Source organism: Tyto alba, unplaced genomic scaffold (genome assembly GCF_018691265.1).
Source record: "Tyto alba isolate M040663 unplaced genomic scaffold, T.alba_DEE_v4.0 Super-Scaffold_34, whole genome shotgun sequence".
Classification (NCBI taxonomy): Eukaryota; Metazoa; Chordata; class Aves; order Strigiformes; family Tytonidae; genus Tyto; species Tyto alba.
The window spans coordinates 6603336-6629682 of record NW_024881309.1 but is presented as its reverse complement, the minus strand read 5'-3'; the positions used below and the strand labels follow the sequence as shown (position 1 = coordinate 6629682).

General features: G+C 37.7%; 1 protein-coding gene across 1 annotated transcript in view; it reads left to right on the top strand.

Annotated features, from left to right (window-relative positions):
• Window positions 1-26347, top strand: part of KAT6A (lysine acetyltransferase 6A) — a 47771-nt gene that overhangs the window by 8807 nt on the left and 12617 nt on the right. Inside the window, exons 4-15 of the mRNA XM_042801462.1 lie at window positions 11848-11956; window positions 12514-12629; window positions 12858-12939; window positions 13735-13870; window positions 15568-15881; window positions 17076-17194; window positions 19200-19315; window positions 21087-21228; window positions 21656-21817; window positions 22765-22858; window positions 24120-24351; window positions 25492-25702. Coding sequence (XP_042657396.1) covers window positions 11848-11956; window positions 12514-12629; window positions 12858-12939; window positions 13735-13870; window positions 15568-15881; window positions 17076-17194; window positions 19200-19315; window positions 21087-21228; window positions 21656-21817; window positions 22765-22858; window positions 24120-24351; window positions 25492-25702 — 1833 coding nt within the window. The remainder of the gene's footprint in view (window positions 1-11847; window positions 11957-12513; window positions 12630-12857; window positions 12940-13734; window positions 13871-15567; window positions 15882-17075; window positions 17195-19199; window positions 19316-21086; window positions 21229-21655; window positions 21818-22764; window positions 22859-24119; window positions 24352-25491; window positions 25703-26347) is intronic.

Genomic DNA, 26347 nt, shown 5'->3' with positions numbered 1-26347 from the left:
AGCTCTGGATAAAGACATCTTGCTCTGCCTTTAGTTTTGTTGACACTTGTTACAGAACACAGGTTAAAAAGACTGTAAGCATTTTTGTAAAATTGTTATTACAAAAAAAAAAAATAGTATGTTAACACATCAGCTAACTGAAGGAAAAGTTGAAATAATTGATGTACATGTTGGATGTTTCCAGGGCATTTGAAATTTGATCTCAGGACAATAGTAGGACTCTTTCTTCCACAATTAAAAGGAAAATACAGATGTTACTAGTTGATCTCTATTTACACTCTCCTTGAAACTGTCTTTTATGCCAATTAAAACTGGATATGGCTGTGGCAACCCTTAAGTAAATATCTTAATATTGTCCTGCAGTACAGCTGAGAGTATAAAAACAAAATTCTGAAAGTGCTTCCTGAAAAAAAGTTGAGGGACACCTCTGTAGCTGAAAAATAGGAATATTTAAAGGATATTCCCTCTGCTGTCTCACATGTGTTCCTTATAGCATGTCTGTTTCCTAGTTTTGTGTTGCTATTTATATCTGTTGATACTTACCAATCACTTTAACTGTGAGTTATTATACATGCAGCATCCTTTAGGACTTCCCTATTGAAAATAATAGTTCTAGATCGCAGTGTGCGCTCATGCTTATGACATGAAGCCATACTTCTATCTTTTTAGAAAGTTCATATGCTTTGAGGGCATCACAGTTGTTTTGAAGGCCTTTAAGCATACAATAGCTGTTGCTGTATTATGCCTGTTTTAGGTTAATAACTGTTATTCCATGTCTCAAAGCAAATGACTGTCCCATTACTGGTAAGGAAGTTATTTGTGGATTGGTTTGTTTTGGGTGGAGTACATAAATGATCTTCAACCAGAGCATTATAATTACATTTTGAGAGCTTACCCTCGCTCTCCAAGGGTGCTCTTCAGGCTTTGGATCCCAGCTGGAGGATTAGGATTCAATCTCTTCCAGCGGGTTGTGTGGAAGAGAAGGCTGTAGTTCTGTCTAAAAAAAAATTGTGGCTGATAACAGATGGCCTCCATCTGTACTATGTGTAACTCTGGAAACTCAAGTGCTAAAAAATTGCTTTGAACCTGATTCACTAGATTAGTGAACAGGTGAAGTAGCTCTTAGTAATAGAGCAAATGTAAGCATGTCAGAAATGTTACTGTCATTGACAGATATAAATGGATGCTGTGAGATTGTCCATTTAGGGTGAAAAGGTGCAGAATAATACCAAGAGGGGCTCTGGCAGTATTTAGGGTAATGGTAACTTAAAAGCAAAGTTTGACTGTGGGAAGCATCATGCTGTGATGAGTACCAACGTCAATGGGGTACTACTGTGGAGGAAGTGTTTTTAACAGCATTCTCTGACACAGTTTCAGTAGAAGCTGAATATAGGATAGCTGTTTAGAAAGGAGAAGACTAGTCCAATATCTTGGCTGGATCCCTGTTCTTAGTCCTTTCTGTCCTGGAGATTGTTGACAGATATGGAATGACACATCTCTGAAGTTTGGTTAATAAAGGAACCTTATTTACTACAGAGCTTTAAAGTATAGTCAGACAGGGAGGAGGGTGGAGATGGTGGAGAACATTGCTAAGTAAACAACAGCTTGATTCCAGTGTTAGCTTTGTTATGTAGCAAGGGAAGAAACAGCAGAGAGAATGAGGGCAGATCATTTTGTCCCTGCCCTTCCCCTAGTTACCCAGCAATTTACCTTAAGTCAGCGGTGGTGGGAAAAACTGTGAAAAAAGTATAAATATTAAGTTAAGTAACATCATCTTAGTTGAAAGATAGGTTCCATGCTCTTAAAATAAGTATAGATATTCAGTCAACAGAAAATCTGGTAAACAAATCCTGTGTGTGACAGACTGCCGAGTCTTTTTACCTCTGTCGAGTAGATGGGTAAATATGTTTATTCCTACTTGCCTTGTTAAAGGGCTTCAAACTAAATTTATCCTAATGAGTTGTGATAAGTCGCGTTAATCTTCATTCCACCTATTTAAGTTTTTTCTTTATTTGTTGTGTAAATATGACTTATTTTTCTGTCCTCACCAATTTTTTCTGACTGTGAACACCTTTCCTTAGAACAGCTACTAATACCGCTTTAGGCACTGGATGAAAAATTGTAGCTCACTGCTTGTTTCATTGTCTAAGAATCTGTCAGTCTTTCCATTGTTACTGCTATTGTGGTAAATCTGGACTTGTAGTGAGATTGAAAAAAAAGGAGGGAGAAGGGTGTCCAAAAAGAATGGCCTTTGCGTAGCAAGCAGAATCCCACTGATAATATATTTGCTTGTTTTGAGTTACTTTTGAGGGCCAGTTAACCAGTCTGTGGACCCACGCATGAGCGGTGAATTCTGGATTGAAAATACTGAATCTTCCAAGCATGTTTCTAGGAAACCTAAGAATTTTTAAAAGTTTTGATTATCAGTTCACTGTATTTCTGAAAATTTGATAGAACAAATTGTGGAGCTTGGTACACAGCTAAATACCTGCACAAGTGTTATTAAAATATGAGAATGGAGCTCTTCCTTTTCAGAAATCTTTGCTTTTAAATCTTCATTAGCAAGTTGAGTCACCATTCTGTCTCCATTTATCCATATGTAAAACGGAAATGACTTCAAAACTAAAGGTGTTCTGAATTCTAAAGGGAACCGCCATTTCTATGTGTTAAACTGTTTCTATGTTAAACTGTCCCATCTAATCTAAAAGTCCAGAAAAATGGGTGACGGATACAGCTTTTAGGGGTGATACGGGGGAGCAGTGGTGTGTGTGTGTGTGTGTGTACACACTGACTTCACAGTTCTTCAACAATATGCAGCCTCTCCCAGACATCAGGTTTATCTTCAGTCTTTGAGACTCAATCCTGGATATTTAGTAATGAGCTGTTTTGATTGGAGTGCTGGATCTCTGAACTTGTCTAGACTCATAGTGAATTCCTTGAAGGTGCGTGGGGAAAGAAAGAAAGTAACAATGACTTACCTTCAGAAGCTGCTAATCATTAAGATGCATGCAAAATCTGTAGCGTGATCTCGGGAAAAAGTAGATGCACTTGCTTTGTGCTGCTACCAATTTTTAATTTTTTTAAAAATATACATCCATAAACATATAGGGACTGGCTGCCTTACTTCAGCACACACTTCGCTTGGCTTTCCAAATTCAGGGTACCTTTGTATGGGCAGTCTCTCAGCAGCAGACCTGTTTGGAAAGGGTTTTGTTTGTTCCTGTTTGGGTTTTTGTCACATTTGCTGTATAAGGCTGCTCATGTGGGAATGATCTATGCTTGTGCAGACTGCAAAGGGTGCAGAGAAGAATAGCACTGAATGAGGACTGTGGGTCAAGAAGATGGGACTTTGTTCAATCTTACTGTCAAGAGTGTTATAGTGAGCAGTGGATTTTGATAGTGAAGAATCATATGCAGACTGTTTATTTCTTTGTTTCTCCAATCTCATGTTCAAGGTTGTGGAGCTTCAAGAAATGAGTAGGATTTAGTCCCTGTAGTTGCACTTGTGTGGGTATCCTGAGTAAATGACAGATAGTAGCCTTGTATCAGATAGATGTTTTAAATGTGCACTAAATTCTCATTCACAGTTCTTTTTGTGCCTTGTCAGTTATGTTTATGCGGGCCCCTGCATTGTGTTAAATATTTTTGTTCATTCATGTTTGTTTTCTACCTGAAGTATTTTCCCTTCTTTTAAGGATGCAGCTAGTGTTGAAGTAAAAAGGTGTACAGTATTTAAAGATGGAATAATTACCTGTATGCACAGAAGTTACCTAGGTGTTTACAAAAGTCTCTTCCCCAAAGTAATTTGTTATTTTTAGAATTTGGAGTCACTACTGAAGTTCTGTATTTTTTGTGAAAAACAAAGTATCATGGAATGCAAACTGTTTCCAATGGGAGGAGTTACGATTTTAGTTTGCTGTTAATTTAAAGGGGTGTGTTTTGCTTTTGTAGCTGTGGAAGGCTATGACTTCTTAGAAATATTATTTCATCTAAAACTGAGTTATATAATCATCTGTTACTCATAAGACAGCATCCTTTATTTTCTTGAAAATTAGGAAGCTGAGACAAAGTATAAAAGAGAGCTGACAGGATATACCTTTGGGTAAAGAAAACTTCAGTAACTTGAACTGCCAGGTTCTTGAATCAGTGTCAAATGAAGGGGGTTTCTTTATACTGCAAATAAAGAAATTTGAGCCTCTGTTCCCTCCCACCGCCCACCCTGTTTGCAGGCAGGAAGTCTTGGCATGTGATTCTGATTGTGACGTACAAATCTTGAATTGTTTAAATCCTCAGATTAGACGACTTGTTAGCTCTGGGAAGGTTATTTAACAATTGACTCTCTAAATATTTCCAGTTGTCATTCTGTAAAGTTCTTACCATGTGCATGTCTAATAGTAAGGCAGTTTTTTCAGTTTGAGTGTCAGCCCCAAGTAGTATCCACACTGCTTTTTTTCATAGGTCTCCAGATGTCATAACCATTGTATAGAATTAAGGCTGTATATACTGCAGTAGTATATAGGCTATTAACTTTCACACTTGACTCTTGTAGCAGCATTTTAGGTGTACGTTCCGTTGTAATAGTCCTTCCTCAAACAGCAGCACTTATTTTGAATGTCCTTTGATTTTTCTTTTTAAATGACTCTTTTATATATATGTGCCTCTTAGCAAAAGGTATGTATTTCATGCTTGACCTTTCTTCTGTATGCTTTTTTATCTTTTCTTCCTTACACTTGTTTTAATGTAGCCTCATGTTTTAGGTCATCATTCTATCATATGAATATGCTTCTTTCTTTCAAGTGAGACTCAACTAAGTGAACTGGAGACAAAATATCCATTGACACAGGCAAACATACATGTGTTACTGTAATAGTTCTCTATGTGTCTATTAAAATATATTTAGCACTGTGTTCTTGAACACAAAGAGTATTTTGAGGAATTTCTGGTTTTACTCTCAGTTGCTTCATATTTTTTCTTCACCATATTGTCTGGAGAGAACATTAAGAATTGTGATTTGGTAACTCAGGTAGAAGCAAAATGGTGAGTCGTTCATCAGGTTAAAAAACCTGAACCCATTGCTGCCACAAGTTGATACTACAGAATAGTATTTCCCAAATTATGCTGTTTTCCCTATATGCAACAAAAAACATTAGTTATAAAATTACTTTGGTAATATAAAATTAATTAGTTCTGATTTTATTGAGGCATGGAACTGAAGCAATTTTTTTCCCCAGTCACTGATCCAAAAGGCATAGAATCCAGGCTTTCTGATGCCCTGCTCACTCACTGAAACATGTTTCTTCATGTTTTAAATTATTTTCTTCACGTGGTGTAAGTTGTACTTAGCCTCTGGCTTTTCTGGTTCATCTACTCTTTCCAGTAGCCTCAACGTTTGAGGGAGACCTTTGCAACAGCATGGGCTATTTAAAGTGAGGAGTAATGGTTTGTCACTTGTTTAAAAACAGACACACAAAAAAACATTACCTAGCATGAATTCTCAGAAGGCATCTATCAGTCCTCCTGGATCATAACTTCCTAGCTAAGAAACAAATGTACTCTAGTGGGGATGTTTCCATAAATACTAGTTGTGGTAGATTCTCTCTCTGGAGGGTTCACATTCAGGATGTCTTAAAGAACAAAGCAAAAAAACCTAGAAAATTTGGTGTGAGTGTATATGTTCCTTTCACACTAGCTTTAATTGTACATTTACTTGATGCCAAGCACAAGGACTACTACAAGCAGATGTGTGATGATGAGGCAAAGACAGTCCAGCTATCCAGTGAGCTTCTGATGGTATTAAAATGTCTGCAGGAAGTAAAGTACATTCAGGTTACTGACAGTGATCACTGTCACAGTGTGGGCTACAGAGTTGGCTGGGAGTTTTGAGGAGTTTCCTACCTTGCTTTTTCTAAATTGAGAAAACTACAAAGCAGATGGATTGGCCAAAACTGAGGTTTTAAATACCGCACCCCTCCCTGTGCCCCCCCCCTCCCCCCCACACACACACTTTTTCCGTAGGCACTTCTCGGTAGTCGCCTTTAGGAGGGGGTACAATCTGTGAATCTGTTGAGCACGTTTAGTTTCTAGACATCCTTTGTATAGTAACAACATGTGCTGAGAGGCTGGCAGGCTGTAAGACACTGTCAGTCCAATTTGTTCTGGCTCTGTCGCTGAATCTGGTGACATCACACAGATAGATGTGCTTGCGAGAAAAACAGCAGAAGGAGTTGAATGTCTGCCAAAAATTTTCAGTATGAAACTGAGCTGGCTGCTTCCAGTCTTGTTTTCACGAATCTTTCATTGTGTGCTTGTGTTTTTCACTTGCCAGGATGTTCTTTGCTGAACAAACACAGCAGCAGTGAAATCTTTCCATACTTAGCATAACGCAGCCTCACACAGAAGCTTTGGAGGAGTAGCATGATCTTCACATTGGAAGTTATTCCAATTTAAGTAATTATTCTAAGCCATTTTGAATTCTAGTAGATTCTTATTCCTTAATCCCCCAAAATGTAGCTGATTTGTTTTTTTAAATGTGGTTAAGTGTTTGTTTGCAGTTTGTCAGAGATGGTAAGTACAGGAAACATTGAAGCTGTGAAGGATAGTCTTTGATCTGGTTCTTCCAAAGCTATACAGTGTTTACAGTGGACATCCAACTTTGAAGGACTGTGGGGATAAACAAGGTGCACACAAATACTGGCTAGAGGAGATAAGAAAGACTATCTTAGGCTGTTGAATGTACAGATGTTCTATAAAATCCTCTTTGATTAAATTGCTCATGAACTTACTGCAGAGGATACATGAAATAATTTGCTTTTTCCCTGAAAGACTGCATGAATGTTCCAGCTTTATTTTCACAAGGTTGCTTTCACAAATGTTATAGGATAGCAGATGATGCCAGCTCTGTTTGGGCAAATTTTTTTCAGTGAAATGGTATATACTTTCTACTCCTCCTGTTTGCAGAAAAGTATTTATATTCAAGAAAAAAGAAATGATTGCAAGACAGCTAATGAAATTCACTGCTAAGATTTTCTCGTCAATAACCTATAGAAAAATAAGAGATAGGGAGAAACATAATAAATATAACTGTTCATGTCTTCTAATGTTTAATGAGGAATTTGCAGTTGTTATAGTCGTATAAGCATTTTGTAACTACCTCAGTCACATAGCTGGAAAACGTATGTAACCATATGAAGCTATCGTTGAATCTGAAACAATTCAGATGCTAACTGCTAATACAATAATTCCCCATAATGTTGCAGGTGTTGTAGTAGTGCGTCTTTTTTTAATGCAAAACCCAAGTATATTACACTACCAGTAGTGAAACAGAGTCGTAGAAGACTCCTTGATGCAACATTGTGTGGCAGTCATGGGAGTATCATTAACGTTTAGTTACTTAATTACTTGAATGAACTTTATTTGTAAGCCATCTTTTCCTACAAATTAGGTTTCTTCTTGTTAATTTCATACACTTTGCTGCAGCTACATGAGGATTTTGGAGGTGAAGTTGGATAGAAGCATGTACAAGGTGAATAGAAGCATAATTAAATGCAGTTTAATGATATTAAGTGAATTGCAAATACAAGTGCAGTGTAGATGTGAGCGAAAGAAAAGCATGCAAGTGAAAGCGTGTAGACTAGGAAAGTAATTCTGAGGTTTATCCTTAGTGAAGCAGGATGCCAGTCTGAAATACATCAGACACAAGCTTATTTGTTGTACCTGTTTTTTCATGCTCACTGCTTTTTGGTACCATGTGTTGTTACATTATAATCAAATTCTAAAACACTTCAGTAAAATGAGCAGCTGCCTTGGATTGCACAATTGCTTCAAGTTTTCCCACAGCCAAGTAAATCAAAGACAAGTGGAGGTTATTGTTGTCACCATTGTTGATAAAGTGGAGCTGTCCTTGCTGGCCAGGAAAAAGAGTGTGTATGCTTTGGGGTACTGCTACCTGGAGTAAGCTCTTGCTCCAAAGGAAAATGTAATTCCTTGGTTAGATTACATATTTTTTCCTATGACAGACTTCAGTCAGGGATTGTATCTGAGATTGCCATGCTGCTGACTGTATGTTATAAAATACTAACTTTGTAGAGCACTTCTTTTTTTAAAACAAAAAGCAAGGACTTTAAGCAAAAGTTCTGGCCTTTATTTTCTGCTGTGTCTCTTCCTGTACTAGCCTTTCTCATGGAAGGTAAGGGAACAAATTAAAGGAGCAGGAAGTTGTTATGTTCTTTATGATATCGTGGTAAAACCTTCGGCTAAAAGGCTTGGAGAGTAGCAGGTGTTTTGCATATTTAAAAAAATGTAGGACTGCAGTGGGGGAAGTTTTCATTTTGACAGAAATCCATTGATTAAAGAAAGATATGTTTATAAAAGATAACTTTATAAACCTGTCATGGTAGTCTGTGTTTTTTTTTTTTTTCTAAAGGCAAACTGCCTTATTAAGGTACAAGACTTCTTTAAAGTGTGTCAGATGATATAAGTGGTTTAACTCCTAGGTTTTGATTTCTAAGAACCATGGCAGTTTCTTACAGGGGATTGCAACAAACAAACAAATAAAAAAGTAATATGTTTGAGACACATGAAAAGAAGCAGTGGGTCAGTGTACAGTTTCCTCCTGGGGAATAAAAATATTATAGTCCCTCAGATCAGAAATTCAGAGCAGAGGTCCTAACAGCATTCATTGATGCTAATAATGTAGCCTGCACTGTTGGTTTGATGTTTGCTAGGTGTTCTTTTTGGGGTGTGATGGTATTACTGGTTTTTGCCATCAGGGGAAAGGTGGTAGCTCTAAATAATGCTCAAAGCTGTCTACAGTCTCTTCTAAACTTGGATGTCTGTCACACCTTTGATCAGATTGCTTCTAGAAATTACACTGGGTGACATGTCACTTGTATGTTCCTGAACAGTGTAGTGGGTGATTTCATTGTTTGTTGATGCATATGTTTTGAATTGGTAACTTCAAAGCTAACAGAAGTGCAGAGTATTGCAAATGTTTTTGTTATAGCTTGGTTGTCATTTTTAACCCCCCTTCTCTGCTTCATTGCTTTTTTTTTTTTTTTTTTTTTTTAACGCCAGATATAAACCTCAGCATTCAGTAGTGCAACTTTAATGTCACATTGGCTCTTAACTGTGAGTTAAAAATCAGTAAATTGTTTGTCAGAAAGTAAGATTTAGCCATACATGCAGGGAAATTGATGCTGTTGAATGTTCAGTCACATTACAGTTTAACTATTAGAAAAAATAAATGTTGCTTTTTTATCTTCTGTCTGAAAGACTTTTAAAATGTAGTTGAGATTCTTTATGCAACTTTTTCATAACCTCAGACTGAAATGAGAGGAAAACAGATGATTCTGGGGTGTGAAATCATGTTCACCGAGTCCATTTCTGGCAAAACCACACTTGTAATATTGTAGAAGCTACAGTTTGCTTTATTTGAAAGAAACTAAAGCGTTTTGTAAATTTTGATTTTTATTTTTTTACTTTTAACTGGCTGAGCTAATATATGACCAAATGTAAAGAATGAATGAACATTCCAAATTGGATTCTAAAGGATTCTGTACCTTTTTACTGCAACTTCGTGATGGATCAAGATCATTGCATTTCTTTCAGAGAAGACCAGCAGATGCCTAGACAGCGATCACTGCATTCTGTAGTTCTCATGCTGATCTGCTTGTTGACATTATTCAAGGAATTTTCTCTGAGCATTTCCTCATCTGAAAATGGGAATAATGGTACTTGTCTACTTTGTGCAGTATTGAAATGTGAATAAATTAGCAAAAAAAGAAGCTGTTGTTATTCTTATGGGAAAGAAGAAGGTTAGTCCAAGAGGTAGTAAGTATTCCTCAGGAAAAAGAGATTGAAGATAAGAAGATAAATGAATGTTTCTCAAGAAGTGGAGGGTAAATGTAATTCCTGAAATCCTGATCCTAAAGAAATTAAAGCGTTGACAGACCCTTAATACACAGGTTTTTTTCCCCCCGGTAAACCTCATATCGACTGGAAGCAGTTACCTGTCTGACACCTAGAGTCCAGTCATGAACAAAAGAGAACCAGTTGTGTACAGTCAGTCCCCTCTCTGTGTTGTTAGATGATGGATCCCTCCATAGCTGATTTTAGCCAACATTACTGTGGTGACTATGGCTGGAAAGATACTTCCTGACTTCCTGCGGAAGTGAAGATGCTAGTTTCCCCTTTCCAATTGGATATTAACAATTTGTATGCTTGGCATAACTATCTACAGTTGTCTTGTCTTCTCAGTTTCTCAAAAGGAGCAGAAACTGGAATCCTTCAATTAACTAAACCTGTGAATATGTTTCAAACAGAAATAGTTTGATGGGCAGGTGATTTCATATTAGTTTACACTTCAGCATCATCTTGGATTTACCCAAAGTCTAAGATAAATAGTTGTGTTTAGGACGAAGAAAGTTAGGCTTTCATTCCCAAGTAGTCATCCCACATTGTGTAGCTTAAATTTGAAATAGCAAATTTCCTGAGGTGTTCTGATTATGTCCATCTAGTGGATGTTTTAAGAAACACACCTCAGTCTGTAAGGATACTGTATCTGTACACCAAAGTAAACATATAGCTTGAAACAGTTTCTATATTACTGTAATATAAACCAACCTCATTTGTGCAAGAAGCTATTCTGGATATAACTTTTGCTTTGACTTAGCCAGAGTAAAGATTCCTTGAAGTTCTTCTGGCATATGCTTCCATACTGTAATTAATACTATGTGCGTATGTAGCTGCGTAATATATTCTGCAAAAGGTATGTGTGAAGTCATTAATTGTAGCATGATACAGCTATACAAAGAATCTGTCTCAAAACTTACCATAATCTAACGTTTTTCACGTTTCCAGTGTTTTTTAATGTGATATTAGCATATTTTTATTATATTTTTAAATTAAATTTTGCTTACACCTTTGCTCTGAAAACTATAAATCACAGACTTGCCTTGGAAAATGCAGAATTGGATTAGGAAGAATTCTTGCTAGATTGTGAAATCCAGCATCATTTCCCTCTCATTAGTTCATCAAGTGCCACTTTAAAGCAATCAGTTATTGCACTTGTTACCTTTTTGAGGAGGCTGTTCTAGAACGTTTGTCCTTCAGTTTAAAAACCTCCTGCATATTCCAGGCCAAATGCATTATTAGCTAGTTAATAATTGTTATTTTGCTAGTGTTGTGCCTCATCTTAAATATGTCTTTTTCCCTATGTGATGTTTCACCCTCCTGAACTTTTTTTAGAGAGAGCAAACCTCTACTTCTGCTGCTTTTGAGTGCTAAACGGCATGCTCACATAATTTCTTACCAGAGAATTTTCTTTATTTTTTTCATAACCATGTTAATAGTTGTACCATTGTTGTACTTTTCTAGAAGACGTTTTATTCCAGGTAATGTATTTCAAATGTTTTTGATGATTGCACTACTGCTTTCTGGATACCCAATGGGAATTTCTAAGACTACTGTGTTCCAGAGTCATTTGTGCCTTTTTTCCACCACTGTGTCACCTCATAGTTTATTCATTTGCTGACAAATTGAGGCACCAACTCTCTCTAACTTTGCATTCAGTTATGTATTAATTTATAGCCCCCTTTTCTTGCTTGTTTTTCCAAGTCCATTCTGGAATTCCATTCTCTTTTCCATTGTACCTGAGATTATGTCTCTTGCCTTTGAAGTTCTATTTGTTTAGTTAATGCAGTATTGTGTGGTGAGAACCAACTGAAATCTGTGAGACGCAGTGTATATTACATACTGTTTACATGCAATATAAATGTCTGTGTGATTCTGTGTATTGTGATTTGCTCCCTTGATATACTCAGTGCTTTTATTGTCTTGTTTTCCTCACAGCCGGTTGCTGAACCAATTCCAATCTGCAGTTTCTGCCTTGGTACAAAAGAGCAAAATCGGGAGAAGAAACCTGAAGAGCTCATCTCTTGTGCTGACTGTGGCAATAGTGGTAGGTGACCTTTTACAGTGCTGCTAGTGGTAACCCGTTTACTTGATACAGAAGAGCTTGGTATAGTGACTTCTACTAACCCATACATATGAGGAGTACGCATCTAATAATAACCTTGCAGCTTGAAACAGAGAAGTCTAGTATAGTGACTACTCCTGACCAGTAGAGCTGTATGCATCTATGCCATATAATACAGTTAGTTCAGCTGAATCTCATGTTCCCAGAGGAGACACAGTTAAGTTAACCTAACAAAAGTAGTTCATTGGCTCCTAGAGGTTTCTATAAAATGTGGTAACGATGACCGGTTTTATCATGTTTCACAATTCAGTTATGAAAAATTATCTTGATGTTCTTTGTAAGTGGCTCTGCCACTTGCTATCTAGGGTATTGTTCTTGTGTTACAAGTACGTAAGAATAGAAGCATCTAAAAATAGAAGTATCTGGATAACCAAAATTCTGCATGGGAATATATAATTGATAATCTCTCTGTGAGCTATCTGTGAGCATTAACAGCAGTGGAATGGTTTTACTGGTAAAATGTTCTCCTTTCTCTATAGGTCATCCGTCCTGTTTGAAATTCTCTCCAGAGTTGACAGTTCGAGTGAAAGCCTTGCGATGGCAGTGTATTGAGTGCAAAACGTGCAGTTCCTGTCGAGATCAGGGCAAAAATGCTGTGAGTACAGTGGAATATGGACTGAATGAGGAGGATATCAGGCTTGTGGTGGATGTCCTGTTGAACTACAAAATAAAATCATTCTGGAGTCAAATATTTGCAGCTTTTGTTTGAGTCTGGTAGCCTTTCTGAGACCTGTGAAATACCGTGATATGGTTGTAGGTGAAAACTGTGTGCTTGATGCTATTGCGCATCTAAAGAAAGGTTAACTTTATCTGTCTCCAACAGGATAACATGCTGTTTTGTGACTCATGTGACCGTGGCTTTCACATGGAATGCTGTGACCCCCCTCTTACCAGGATGCCAAAAGGTGAGGACTTTGTCATGAAAAGGGTAATGTAAGATGGTGTTGGAAGAGATAAGTGGGTAGAAAGTGCTTCTGCCTATTTGGTCCTCTTTTACCTACATTTAACTTGTTCTTTACAGCACTGCTTTGCATGTTGTAGAGAAGGGACAGAGCTTCATATCTGGATTTTCCACTGTCTCCTGCTTCTTGTACATTACTGTCTGTGAAGGGTTTTGAAAAAAAATCTTTGAGCTTTGAGGGAATAGAAGTGATCCTTGCAGATTAAAGTGATCAGCTTCCATTTGAATGAATAGCCTTGTACAGAAGAAAGAGTTGGGCTTCTAAGTTTTTGAAGTCGTATCCATTTGGACAGTAGAGGATCCTGGAGTATAACCAAACTTTTTTTTTTCATCAGAAAGTATTATCTATGGAGGCTTCTTCCTTGGTAGTTGGAATAAAATTTTCCTATATAAGATAGTTGGAAGTAGTGTAGTCGTAAGCAGAATATGGGATAATTGTGTGTGTTGCTTTTTTATGGTTTTCTGATAATGTGCTATGAATTCAAGAGATTTCCTGCATGGTTGTGGGAAGTATACCGGGGAGGGGTGTGGTGGTGTTTGTGTGTGTGGTGGGAAAGTAGCTGGACTTGATTTTAGATTGCTGGAACATAGACATAATTTTTCGTGCATGTATATGTGATAATTGGGGCCTTTGGTACTGTTCCTACCCTTTCTGTCAGAAGGCCTGGGGCCTGTAATTCTCCTTTTCGTCCTATATAGATGTCCACTGCATTCAATGATGGGGACTTGTGTCTTATAGGTATGTGGATATGTCAAATATGCCGGCCACGAAAGAAAGGAAGAAAACTTTTACACAAGAAGGCAGCACAGATAAAACGGCGCTATGCTAACCCAATAGGACGTCCCAAAAACAGATTAAAGAATCAAAATACAACGTAAGTTTCTCAATAAGAAGGAGTAAGGTGTGAGATTCTATAGGGCAGTGGGTATTTCTGAAATGTCTGATCTACTCTGTGAGAAGATTTCTTTCACAATTAAGAGGTTTTCATTCTTTAATACAGAATTTCTGAAGAGTTTTGTGAAAGACTAGAAGTAATCTCAGTGCTTCTTTTTGTCTATAATTTTGACTCTTTGTCATAACTTACTGTTTAGTTTTGAACTATTCCTTATAGCCATAGATAAATTTTGCTCTTTGTTTCAAGTCTATTTTACTGGATGACTGTTCCTTCCAGCGTAGTTGTTTTGCTTTGCATTTCTGGAGAACTCTTTCTGATGTTTAGAGAAACCAAGTAGTCAACAATAAAGCATGTGAGGTTGTTGTTTGACGTATGTTTAACCTGACACTACTGCCAGAAAATATTTGGCCCCTTTCTGCTTCCCTTCCATGTCTCTGCATTTGTGGACATTTGTGGATATTTGTGGATTCTGCTGGGACAGATTGTGTAGCCTTGTCATGGTGGTTGTAGGGCAGCCAGTTGTCAAGGAATTGGATTTGAGTGGGTGGGAGTTCTTTAGATAACTGTTCAGCCAGAGCAATTTCCTTGAATTAATATTTCTGTGCAGTGCTTGTTGTGATACAGCACTATTGACTGTGCAGGGGACAAAACAATAAAGGAGCATGTCACAAGAACTCTGGTTTGGGCATCAGATCAGCTTAAGAAGATAAGTTGAACTACCACTCGATTCTAACCAAATGCACCAAAGGATGTTCTGGGAAAAAACTTCAGGAGTTTAATCCTTACGACAACATAGAGGGAATGTCTTTCTTAAACATCCTAATTTTTTTCAGTCTCTGTGATACCTTTGCTTAGAGGGACTCCTGATACAATCCAGAGGGGCAAAAGGAAAGCTAGCTATCTGCTATTGCTGTTTTGTCTCTTTTTACTTCATGATTTATTCAGAATTTTTTTGCCTTTGTACCATCATTTGACTTGTAAAATATATCCACAGAAGTATGCACAGATGCTTAGTTTGTCTTCTTAGGAAAAAGCAGTCTATTTCTATCCTCTGTAGCCACAGAGATTGCAGCTAAAAACAGTCATCTTCCTGAAACAGCAGTTGGTCTAGGGCAATCCTTCTGAGAAGTGTTAAATACTCAGGTATCTCAATCAAGTTTTAAAATTTCCAGCCTGAAAGATGGCAGTTGGTTGGAGATTAACACTGTTTTCTGCTAGGATGACCATCAGTGGTCTTAGCTAATGTGTGTGTCCTGCATGCATTAAGTTTCTGTGTAGTTCTTATGACAATTTCCTATCAGTACAAAAACTTTAACAAATGATGATTGTAAATGTTTAATGACTGTATAAATTGAAACCTTCTTGGCAATGTATTCATTCTGGCTACTGATTTTAAAATTTAATGTTGTATTACATTTGGTGAAAGTCTATTGTTTATACTCAAATCTATTGTGCATAACGTTCAGCTTGAAGAAAAATAGTATAGTACTTCTACTGGGATTTTTAGACTCCTGGCTCCTCGCAGGCTCTTGAATACTCCCTTATTATGAAATTCTTCATTTTTAGCTTCTGTGTGATTGATGAATAGGTAGGGAAGATGGTAGTCCACTTTGCAACCCAAAACAAACCACCTTACCAAATCTTCTGACCATATCTTTTCCCTTCTCATTCCTTAGATCAAAAGGCCCTTTCAGCAAAGTTCGAACTGGCCCTGGTCGGGGTCGGAAGCGTAAGGTCGCTCTGTCCAGCCAGTCAACATCAGCAGAAGGAGGATACCTGGAGCAGACAGACGTCTTGGACTTCTGCAGAGATGGCAGCACCACCTTAAAGTTTAACAAGAAAACCAAAGGGCTTATAGATGGCCTTACTAAATTCTTCACTCCTTCCCCTGATGGACGAAAAGCTCGAGGGGAAGTGGTAGACTATTCTCAGCAGTATAGGATCAGGAAAAAGGGTACCAGGAAATCTAGCACTTCAGAATGGCCCACAGGTAAAGATTTTTCACCCTGCCAATGTAAGTATCCTGTACACCAAGAAAATGTTCAAAGGCTAGGATGCTCAAGTGACTAGAATTGTTAGAAACTGGAAGCTTTGAGCTGAAAGCTAACTGTCAAATGCAGTTATCTTTTTGCATTGAGGTAGAATACCAGCTGGAAAAAGGAAGCGGTTCTGGAGACCTTTGCCGCTATATATGATGGCAAGGTGTGATGAGGGATTAAATGATTACTGTGAGGTAAAATGCCCTTTGGTAATGAGGGGCTTGCAGATACCCTAGGTAATGTGCTAAATAATGTCACATTTGAAAGAAGTAATGTAGGGAGTGGTTAATGAAAATAAGAATAGCAAGGTAAAAGTATGAAATGGGAAACAGATAATTAAAACCACTATGACAGACCCATGAGTTTCTATTCGATGGTATGGGCTTGCATGCAAATGTTTCTTAATTTTCTCAGCTATGGAAGAGCCTGCTTCATGCAGTTTGGCACCTTCTAGCTGGAGACCGTCCCTTCTTTTGAATACAGTTCTGCCTGCCTTGTTTTCTTTTCTAGTTCAAGACATTAATCTACGACTGGACCTTGATTTAATCTCTGTATCCAGATCTTTACAATCCTGTTGAATAGTTTCATAACTTGAGTTGTTCTTAGTCGAGCAGTGGAAAATATTCCACAACAACGTAAAAGGTTTACAGCTTTTGAATATTTACATGCATTAGCCTGGCTACTGCTAGAAGAGCAATAATATATCTTAATGCTTTGGGGGTGAGGTGAAATGTCTTGTGGATTTTGTTTGCTTTTTTTGTGGAAGGGGTGTTTCTTCAGCGATGAACATAAGTGTCCTGGTTTTGGTTGTACCAGATATGACGTTTAAACAGTTGTAATCCTTGTTTGTGAGAAATGGGCATAGTGGTAAGCCATTTATCCAAAGCTGCCTCATTGTTACAAATGTCTTTATGATACTATGCCTAAGTGGTGCATTTTGGACCTAGTTAAATATATGACAATACTTCTGACATGGTCACAAATCCAGAACTTGTTCTTCCTTTGTGGTCTCAAATCTGAATAGAAAAATCTCATCAAAAAAACTTGGCACAGTGTTGGAATACAGCCAGATGTTTGTCACTGCACTAGAAAGCAAGTACTCCTTTGTAAATGTAGGTGAAGACAATTTTCTGTCTCATTTACAGACAATCAGGATGGCTGGGATGGAAAACAGGAAAATGAGGAGCGTTTTTTTGGGAGCCAGGATGTCTTAACTGAAAAAGACATGGAGTTGTTTAGAGATATTCAGGAACAAGCACTGCAGGTAAAGTTAAATTTTCAGTATCTGGCGGTAAGTACCAAATCTGTAAAGAAATTTAAACAAACCCCAAAAACCCACCCCAGCCCAATAACAAAAGCCAACAAGAAATACAGACTCCAGATGAGTCAGTCTGTCATAGAAGCTAAAGCACTTGGTTTCTGTTGCTTGAGAGTAATGGGGAACTGACCTCAAGAGAGCTGAAGGATAATATAAAAGTAAGCATAAGAGCGTAAGAGGTTAACATGGGCATCTAAAAGGCCTTGAGGGCTGTGGTTTTAGTTGTGTCAGAATGTAGAGCTGTTAAGTAGCTGGTAAAACGTGGACTGTTAAAACAGTAAAATGTGGGACTCTGCTAGCAGCATGGGTCACATAGGGCCTCTGGCTAATTAAAACATTGTTTTTCTAGATACTTGAACTCCTTATGGAATAGGATATGGATACTCCCTTATAAGGGAGTATCCATATGCATATACATATGCGTGTAGTGTGTGTATGTGTCTATCTGTACATTTCAAGTGATTTGAATGGTCTTACGACTTAACTCCTTCTGAAGCCAGAGGAGTCAATTGAATTTATGCAGTAACTTCCCTGAATAGAGCTTCACTATGTGTAACTGTCCTTTTAAACTTCTCCAGGTATTTGACTTCTGTTTATTTACCTATGATTCTGTCATAGGCTGGTTTAATTCCACTATACTAAATATAGTCTCTGTACCAAAAGAACTAATGAACAATGAATTGTGGTAAGATTGAACTGTACTGTGTGTGTGATAAAAGCAGACTAAGATGAAGTGCAGTTAACTCTTCTCTTGAGATTATACAACACTACTGTATAACACTGCTTATTTCAAACTTTGTTATGGGATTGATCTAAGATACTCTGTTTATCATCTGAGTAATAATAGAAAGAAACATGATGGCTCTATTTGGAGCTCTTGGATTAGGTATTTTCATGGGAGATTACTGTCATTTTTCATCTAGATAGAGAACCTTAAAATGTGTTTGCCTAGGATTATGTTCCAAGGTGACTTCTACCTATACCAGTCCCACTTAGGAAACTTAGAAAAATGTTAATTTTGAATGTTAGCCTTTCAAACCCTAAACCATTGTCCTGGGTCTAGCTGTTTCATTCTGCTATTGTAGATTTGCATATAGATAATTCACTGGTACTCTTTACATTAGTTTCTGACCTCCTGCATGAAACATGGTCTCATTAATAGCTTTGCAGTCCAGGTGGTTCATATGATAATGGAAAGCCATTGGGAATATTTGGGTTTCTAATTGTCTGTGACAGTCTTTTGAGAGAAAATCTTTAATTGACAGAACATTTGTTTTCTTTAAAAGGAGAGCATTTAGTTCCCTTATTTTTAGTTCCCATAAAATATGCGGTTACTGTCAGAGAAACAGGGGAAATGAAGGTTGTGTAAGTAATTTTAAAATACTTTTTTTTTTTTTTCTTCTAATAAATAATTTGAGATTTTCCTTTAAGTCTTCTACACTTGTGATTGATATGTAGGTAGCCATACTCTGAATATTGTTTTGGTAGATACTACATTCACTGTAGCATATACAGTCTCGGAGCTGGAAAGACACTGATGTGTTATGTTAGATACTTAAAAATTCTAGGTATTAACCTCAGGAGCAGATAATGTCTTTATGTTCCTGGTGATTGAAATAACAAGAAAGAAAACAGCAACAGGACTCAGAAAAGATTGTATTAAATTTTACTTGGTACTAATTTGTATGTAAGGCTATGACGTGCAACAGTGTGAGAGTAGTAGAGGTATGTGGTATGACAGTGCATACCAATTCTTCCTTTTTGTGAATCCCATACTTGCTTGAAGTGTGACTAGTACTGGATTTATTGTCAGAAGGCAACATCTGCATCTTCCTATTTCTATGTGAGTTCAAATAGGATGGACTCTGTCAGTAGGAATGTTTTAATTTATTTCAGCTTCAAAGTCTTTTACTTGTAAATTCACAAAAAATTTTTTTTTCCCCTTGCATAGAAAGTAGGGGTGACTGGGCCTCCTGATCCACAAATCCGATGCCCTTCTGTCATTGAATTTGGCAAGTATGAAATCCAGACCTGGTACTCCTCCCCATACCCACAGGAATACTCAAGGTATGACTGAAAATGCTTCTCCTTTGTTCTGCTTCAGTATTTATGGGAAAGCTGTACTCCAGCAGAGATAGAAATCTTAAGAAGATTCTATCTGAATATAAGACAGAAGCAAAGTACACATAATCCAGATGCTTTTCATGGTATCTGGATGCCTTAAGGTCTTTTTAGGTAATAGATGTCTTAAGGTCTTTTTAGGCTGAGTCAAAAAGTTGGTTACCTCTCTGCAACAATCCGCATATGCTGTGAGTATTCAAACTGCCACAGGAATATATGATTAGATGGATTTCCAAAGAAGTGATATATTCCATGCTCTGAGGAGGGAGCAGCCTCAGCTAGATGACCTGGTACTGGAATGTCATTAAGCATGTAACTGATGAGAGTATCTGACTCTCAAAGTGCATTGGTTCTTTACAAGTGGTATCATAGAATGGTTTGGGTTAGAATGGACCTTTGAAGACCATCTTATCCACCCCCCTGCCATGGGCAGGGACATCTTGCACTGGATCAGGTAGCTCATAACCCTGTCCAGCCTGACCTGGAACACTTCCAGAGGGGCATCTGCAGTTTCTCTGGTCAGCCTGTTCTAGTGTCTGACCACCCTTATAATAAAATATGTCTTCTTTCTGTCCAATCTAAATCTACCCTCTTCCAGTTTAAAACCGTTGCCCCATGTCCCATCGCTATAGGCCCTAATGAAAAGTCTCTCTCAGTCTTTCTTATAAACCCGCTCTGCATATTGAAAGGCTGCAATAAGATCTCCCTGTAGCCGCCTTCTCCAGGCTGAGCAACCCCAACTGTCTCAGCCTTTCATTATGGGAGAGGTGTTTCAGCCCCTGGATCATTTTTGTGGCCTTCCTCTGGACTCTCTCTAACAAATCCATGTCTTGTACTGAGGATCCCAGAGCTGGACACAGTACTCCAGGTGGGGTCTCACAAGAGCGGAGTAGAATTGCCACCCTGGAAATGCTGTCCACGCTTCTTTGGATGCAGCCCAGAATACAATTGGCTGTCTGGGCTGCAAGCACATGTTGCTGGCTCATGTGAGATTTTTTCATCCACCGCTATCTCCAAGTCTTTCTCTGTAGGGCTGCTCTCAATCCCTTCATCCCTCATTCTGTACTGATACTGGGTATTGTCCCAACCCGGGTGCAGGACCTTTCACTTTGCCTTGTTGAACTTCACAAGGTTCATATGGGCCCACAACTTCAGTCTGTCAGGGTCTCTCTCTGGATGCCATCCCTTCCTTCCAGTGAGTCAACTGCAGTACTCTTCATGATAAAAAACAGTAAATTTGTTTAGGGAATAGGATGTTAATGTATTAAATGATTTGATTAGAAATGTCCGTATATTATTTATGGGAGCTGAAAAAGAAAAGTAAATAGAATTTCACATGAATTACTTTGATGTATTCTTTTTATGCTAAATGTAGTTCAACACAGCTAAAGAAAAATGTTTAGTCTTACACTAAACAGTGTAACTAAGTCTTAGCTATTTTCTTAGGATTTTAATCTATGCATGTATTTCTTCTGACATAATAATGTTAAAGGAATTATGCAGGACATTAAGTACATCTTTTTTTTAATATGCATTCATTACAGAATAAGTAAGTGCCATTACTTTATGGTAAGGTGTTTTTGACTTGATTAGCACATATAGAAGGTCAGTGTATACTGGGTTTGTTTTGATGAAGTTTCTCTATCTGCAGACGTGAGTAATTTGCTAAAAAAGTCTGTATCTTCAGTCTTTGATCTTTCTTTATCTTTGCTTACAGGCTACCCAAGTTGTACCTTTGTGAATTCTGTCTGAAATACATGAAAAGCAGAACTATTCTTCAACAGCATATGAAAAAATGTGGCTGGTTTCATCCTCCAGCCAATGAAATTTACAGAAAAAACAATATTTCAGTCTTTGAAGTAAGTTAGAAAAATAAGCCACTTACTTTTTATCTATAAAATAGCGTCTTTAGCACCTGATCGTGTGGTAAGTTTTCCAAACCCCTAAAGATCTTCATTCTCGAAGCATTCAGTTGCTAAGAGTGAAGGACTACGAGCAAGCAGTGGGAGATGACCCCATCCATAAAACATACGACAGGGCTCACTTTGTAAAAATGCTTTTTCATTTTAGAAAAATGAGGTGTAAGTTCTCTCTTAAGCTAATGAGTGTAACAGTGACTTGGCCACAGCCTTTATGCCGTGAAAGTTTAAGTCCTTTGAGGCGCTACCTGTGACAGAGAAGTCTTCCTCTCACGTTGGACTTTTCAAATGTACAGGGATACCCTGATGAAACATGTCCTTGCATGACAGCAAATGGAGTGACAAAACTTTTCCCTATTTCTGTAAGGTTGATGGCAATGTCAGCACTATCTACTGCCAGAATTTGTGCTTGTTAGCCAAACTCTTCCTGGACCATAAGACTCTCTACTACGATGTGGAGCCATTTCTTTTCTACGTGCTGACACAAAATGATGTCAAGGGCTGTCACCTTGTTGGCTACTTTTCCAAGGCAAGTATTTGAGTGCTTCAGATTTGCAACTGCGTTTTCTGTGGTGAGAAATGCTGCTTCAGAGTCTCTAAATTGTTGTAATTTAGGCCATTGCATTTTCTGTCGTACATTATGTAACATTACTATAGAGACACCTGTTGCAACCAGATTTTCTTTGGTACATTTGGAGACCACCAGCTACAGCAACTAATAAAACCAAGCTTCCTCATAATGTTGAACAGCTTATGTTCTCTACGGAACTTGTACTGCAGCTAGTAGCTAAAAAACCCTCCAACTTCTCAAATTACTTCCTATTCTTGGTAGTGATGGGCAGTACAGTTTGAGAGGTAAACATTGTTACCAGGTAGTTCTAGCTCATCTTTCCTTCTGCAAATACACTGTTTTCCAAACAAATTTGGGAATTTTGCACCTCATTTCAAACCTTTTATTTTTTTGGTGGAACAGGACCAAAATTTCAGACAGGCCTTCTCTTAAGCTTTTTATCTGCAATTGTTTTACTTATTTAAAAATAGCTTTAATTAAAGCTTTTCCTTTCAGTCTTCAGCAGATTTGAGATTGGATTTTAGTATGCTGTGGTTACAATGTTTAAAGATTCACTGGAACATTGCAATCTTTTTCAGTGAATTTAGTAGTCTTCAGATTTATGCCTTGAACTGTATCTGCAATGCAGCCCATGTTCTTTCACTGTATTGTATCTAAGCAGGAGTTGGTAGTTATGTCAAGGTTTCATTTTTCTTTTTCTGAACTGAAATGATACTAATAGAGTTTTGATATTCTCTCTTTTAAAGTCTTTCCTTGGCTCATCTACATTGTTGTTCCTAAGACACTTTGTAGCTTTTTATCTCAGTTTTTGCTATAGAAGTAACTAAGGGCTTGTACAGAACAACTTCAATTTCTCACTGATCTTTTTTTTTTTTTTTTAATTTGCTGCTTTTTTTCTCCAACAGGAAAAACACTGCCAACAGAAGTACAACGTTTCCTGTATAATGATTCTTCCACAATACCAGCGTAAGGGCTATGGCAGGTTCCTAATTGACTTCAGTAAGGAACTTTTTCTTCATTTTTTTAGTCTTTGTCTTTTCATATTTTAAAGGAAGTCTTAACTGTGAAAGAGGATGTTTTTCAAATTAAAAAATACCTCGGGACAAAGGATTCTAAAGCTCACAAAGTCATCTGAACTTCACAATTTATTCTTTTTGTTGGAAGGCTTCAATTCTAAAGGCAAATTGATCGTTTTCACCCTAATTCTTATGTCTTCTATGTTGTTAGCAGAAGTTTACTTTGTGCACGCAGTTCTTCCTACAGAAAGTCAACCCTAAAACTGCATGGTCTATTGAAAGCTTCAGCAGCTTAATTAAGTGAATGAGTGTCTTTAAGCAAAAGGTAGTCATAGTTACATTTTAATTTAGCTTTGAGAACAACAAAGACAGACGTACTCAAACAATTCTCAGATTCATACATGGATCTCAACAAGTTCACAGGGAATCTTGCCACTGTAACTATATCTCTCTTATGCTGAGTGCAATCTAATATAGTCCTCCCTGTGGACGTGCTAATTTTGGAGTTAGTGTCCAGAGGAAAAACCCTATTGGTATAATTATATTAGAATGATTTCGCTGGTAAATATCCTTGTGTAGATAAATTGTGGTTCTCCTGAAAATATTGGTGAAACAAAGGAACTCAGTAATGTATCCTGAGAAATCAACAAATATGGGCTATATTAGAGCAGCAGTGACATTTGTCAGCTGGTTCTCCCACCACCACCCTTTGTCATACTGGGGAAGATATAACCTCTCAGTCTTTATTGAACCTGTGCAGTATATCACAGTCTTAAATTAATTAAGGCTCTGTAGATAGAGCTTCATATTCTCCAGTATGACCCTGAAGTTTGACAGTAGAGAATTTTCAAGAAAATTGGTTTCTATATTAGTTTTAAATAGATAAAATATGTTTTCCTTCTGTCATCCTCAGAATTGCTATTGCAATTGGAAGATACTCAGAAAACTGTACTTAAGGCTTAGTATAGTTTCTAGGCAGCCAACTGCTGCCATCTCGTGGCATTGCCCCATAGCCAATGTCTGATGGCAATGTAGTTTAGTAATCTCATTTTATCACTGAATAACAGGAGTTTAAACAACAAAAAAATTTGTCCGAGACCATTCAGTGTATCCTTCAAAATTATAATCTATATCTTGTAGGCAGTATTCAGCTACTTTCTGGAAAAATGCTTTTGTAGAAGTTGGGGTGGAAACAGAAGCTATATATGCTAATTTTTTAAAATTTTTTTCTTGTATATCTTTAGGCTATTTGCTTTCAAAGCGTGAGGGTCAAGCAGGATCACCAGAGAAGCCCCTGTCAGACCTGGGGCGCCTCTCATATATGGCATATTGGAAAAGTGTTATATTGGAGTGCCTTTATCATCAACGTGACAAGCAACTAAGCATCAAGAAATTGAGTAAGCTGACTGGAATCTGCCCTCAGGATATCACTTCCACACTACATCACCTACGAATGCTTGACTTCCGTAGTGATCAGTGAGTACAGGAGTACTGTTGTATTTCCAAATAGCTTCGGATGTATTTGAGTTAAATTTAAGGGTGTTTGGAGACAAGTCACATCTAAGAAGCTTAATTTTATTTAAGACTTAAGTGCCCAAATACTGGCTGTAGAGTTTTATGATGCTCATGTGCAATGCAAGAATTGTTTAGTACCAAAGCTTGATCAGATTTCCAGCTGTGTAGCTCTGCAGCTGTGGAACTTCTGAGTAATTTGCAGCTGTTAGAGAAAGCAAGCTAGTCTCTCAGCCATGTTCTCTTGGGATCCCTCAGCATAGTCAGTCTAACATACTCACAAAACAGGGCAAAGAACAGCAACTTCCCTTCTCTAGAGGGAAATCTGTTGCTTTTTCCAGTCACTGAGCAGACAGTTGTTTCCCCCTTTCTTCTGTGCCTCAAAGATGACATTAATGGTGTGGATTGACATGGGATGCCTGAACAGTGTGCTAGATCACTGGGAGAAATGAGGTGTGTTGGATACAGAATAGAGGTAGTCTGCTTGCCCAGTTGAGTGTACAAGTCAAGTGAAATACTGGGAATTATGCTTGATTCAGACCATAGCATTTTTGGGAGTGGGCTTGTGTTCTGTTGTGTTTTGTGTTAGACTTGGAACTTACTTGGAATACTTGAAGTTAATTGAGAACAGCTCTATGTCCTCATTTCACAGTATACTTTAATTAGTGATATTACTCCCATCCCCCTGAATAAGATCCACTCTTGTAGTAGGACTGTAACTTTTTAAATCAGTCCTTTTATTACCATTCAGTGTCTTTCACCTTATGTTGCCTGTTCCCCAAATGGCATGCCCCTTGTCCTCTGAACACATAATAAAAGTGATACTCTGCCGCTGAATGTTACATGTGAAACAATAATGTCTTCACCGTTAGCAAAAAGTGGATCGAACTTAACGATATTTTCTCAGTTTTAAGATGCTTTCTCTGGTAGTCTGACGGTACTGCAAATTGTACAGTTTTAATGACCTTTCCATCCTCTCTGGATATATTTATGGCAGCACTGATTGAAAGTACACAGATTTTTCTGTAATATCTTATACCTGTTTCACATGACAACATGTACAGTATGTAGCCTGTTGTTGATCAGAGTATTATTACTGTTTAGATTTGTGATCATTCGTCGGGAGAAACTTATCCAGGAACATATGGCAAAGCTTAGAACTAATGTCCGACCTATAGACGTGGATGCAGAATGTCTGCGTTGGACACCTGTTATAGTTTCCAACTCAGTTGTCTCTGAAGATGAAGAGGAGGAGACAGAAGATGGGGAAAACGAAGAGCAACAACAGCAGAAAGAAAAGGATCTAGAGACCAGTGTAAGAGTGAATCTGTTACTTCTGCGTGGCATATAGTTTACGCTCGGTGCTTTTGCAGGCAATGATAACAAGATTGCCAAGCTTGGGCATTTGGCACAATCATAAAAATCAATGCAGTCATGTTTCTTTATAGTTTCAGACTAGAAATTAAAAATAGGGAAAACAGAGGCATAGTCTAGAGAAAGGTTAAAGACTAGCTCTGAAAAGAGTAAATAGGATCTTTCTGCCCTTAATGAATTTTACAGTATGCGCGGGGGGGGGGGGGGCAGTGTTAAAAAACAGCAAAAACAACCCTGCCTCCCACTCTTGAGTAACCTGGTCTCTCATCAAATTACTGCAATGGATTTAGGTTTGAAGGACACAGTATTTCTGTAAATGCCAAATAACAAAAATGGAAATGGATCAACAAAAACTTTTCAATTTTTTCACCAAAGGATTCTACTGTGTACTTTTGCAAAACTACTAATAGCTTTAGAATTACTGCTCACAGAGCGGTGAAGGTTTCTGAAATCTAGAATGCTGACCTTGAAATGTTGCACTCTCAGATCAGGTGATGAGCACTGACTAGAATACTAAGAGGTGAATTATATGCTGTTACTCTATTTACATTAAACTAATTGTGAATTTTAATGGAAAAATAGCTTC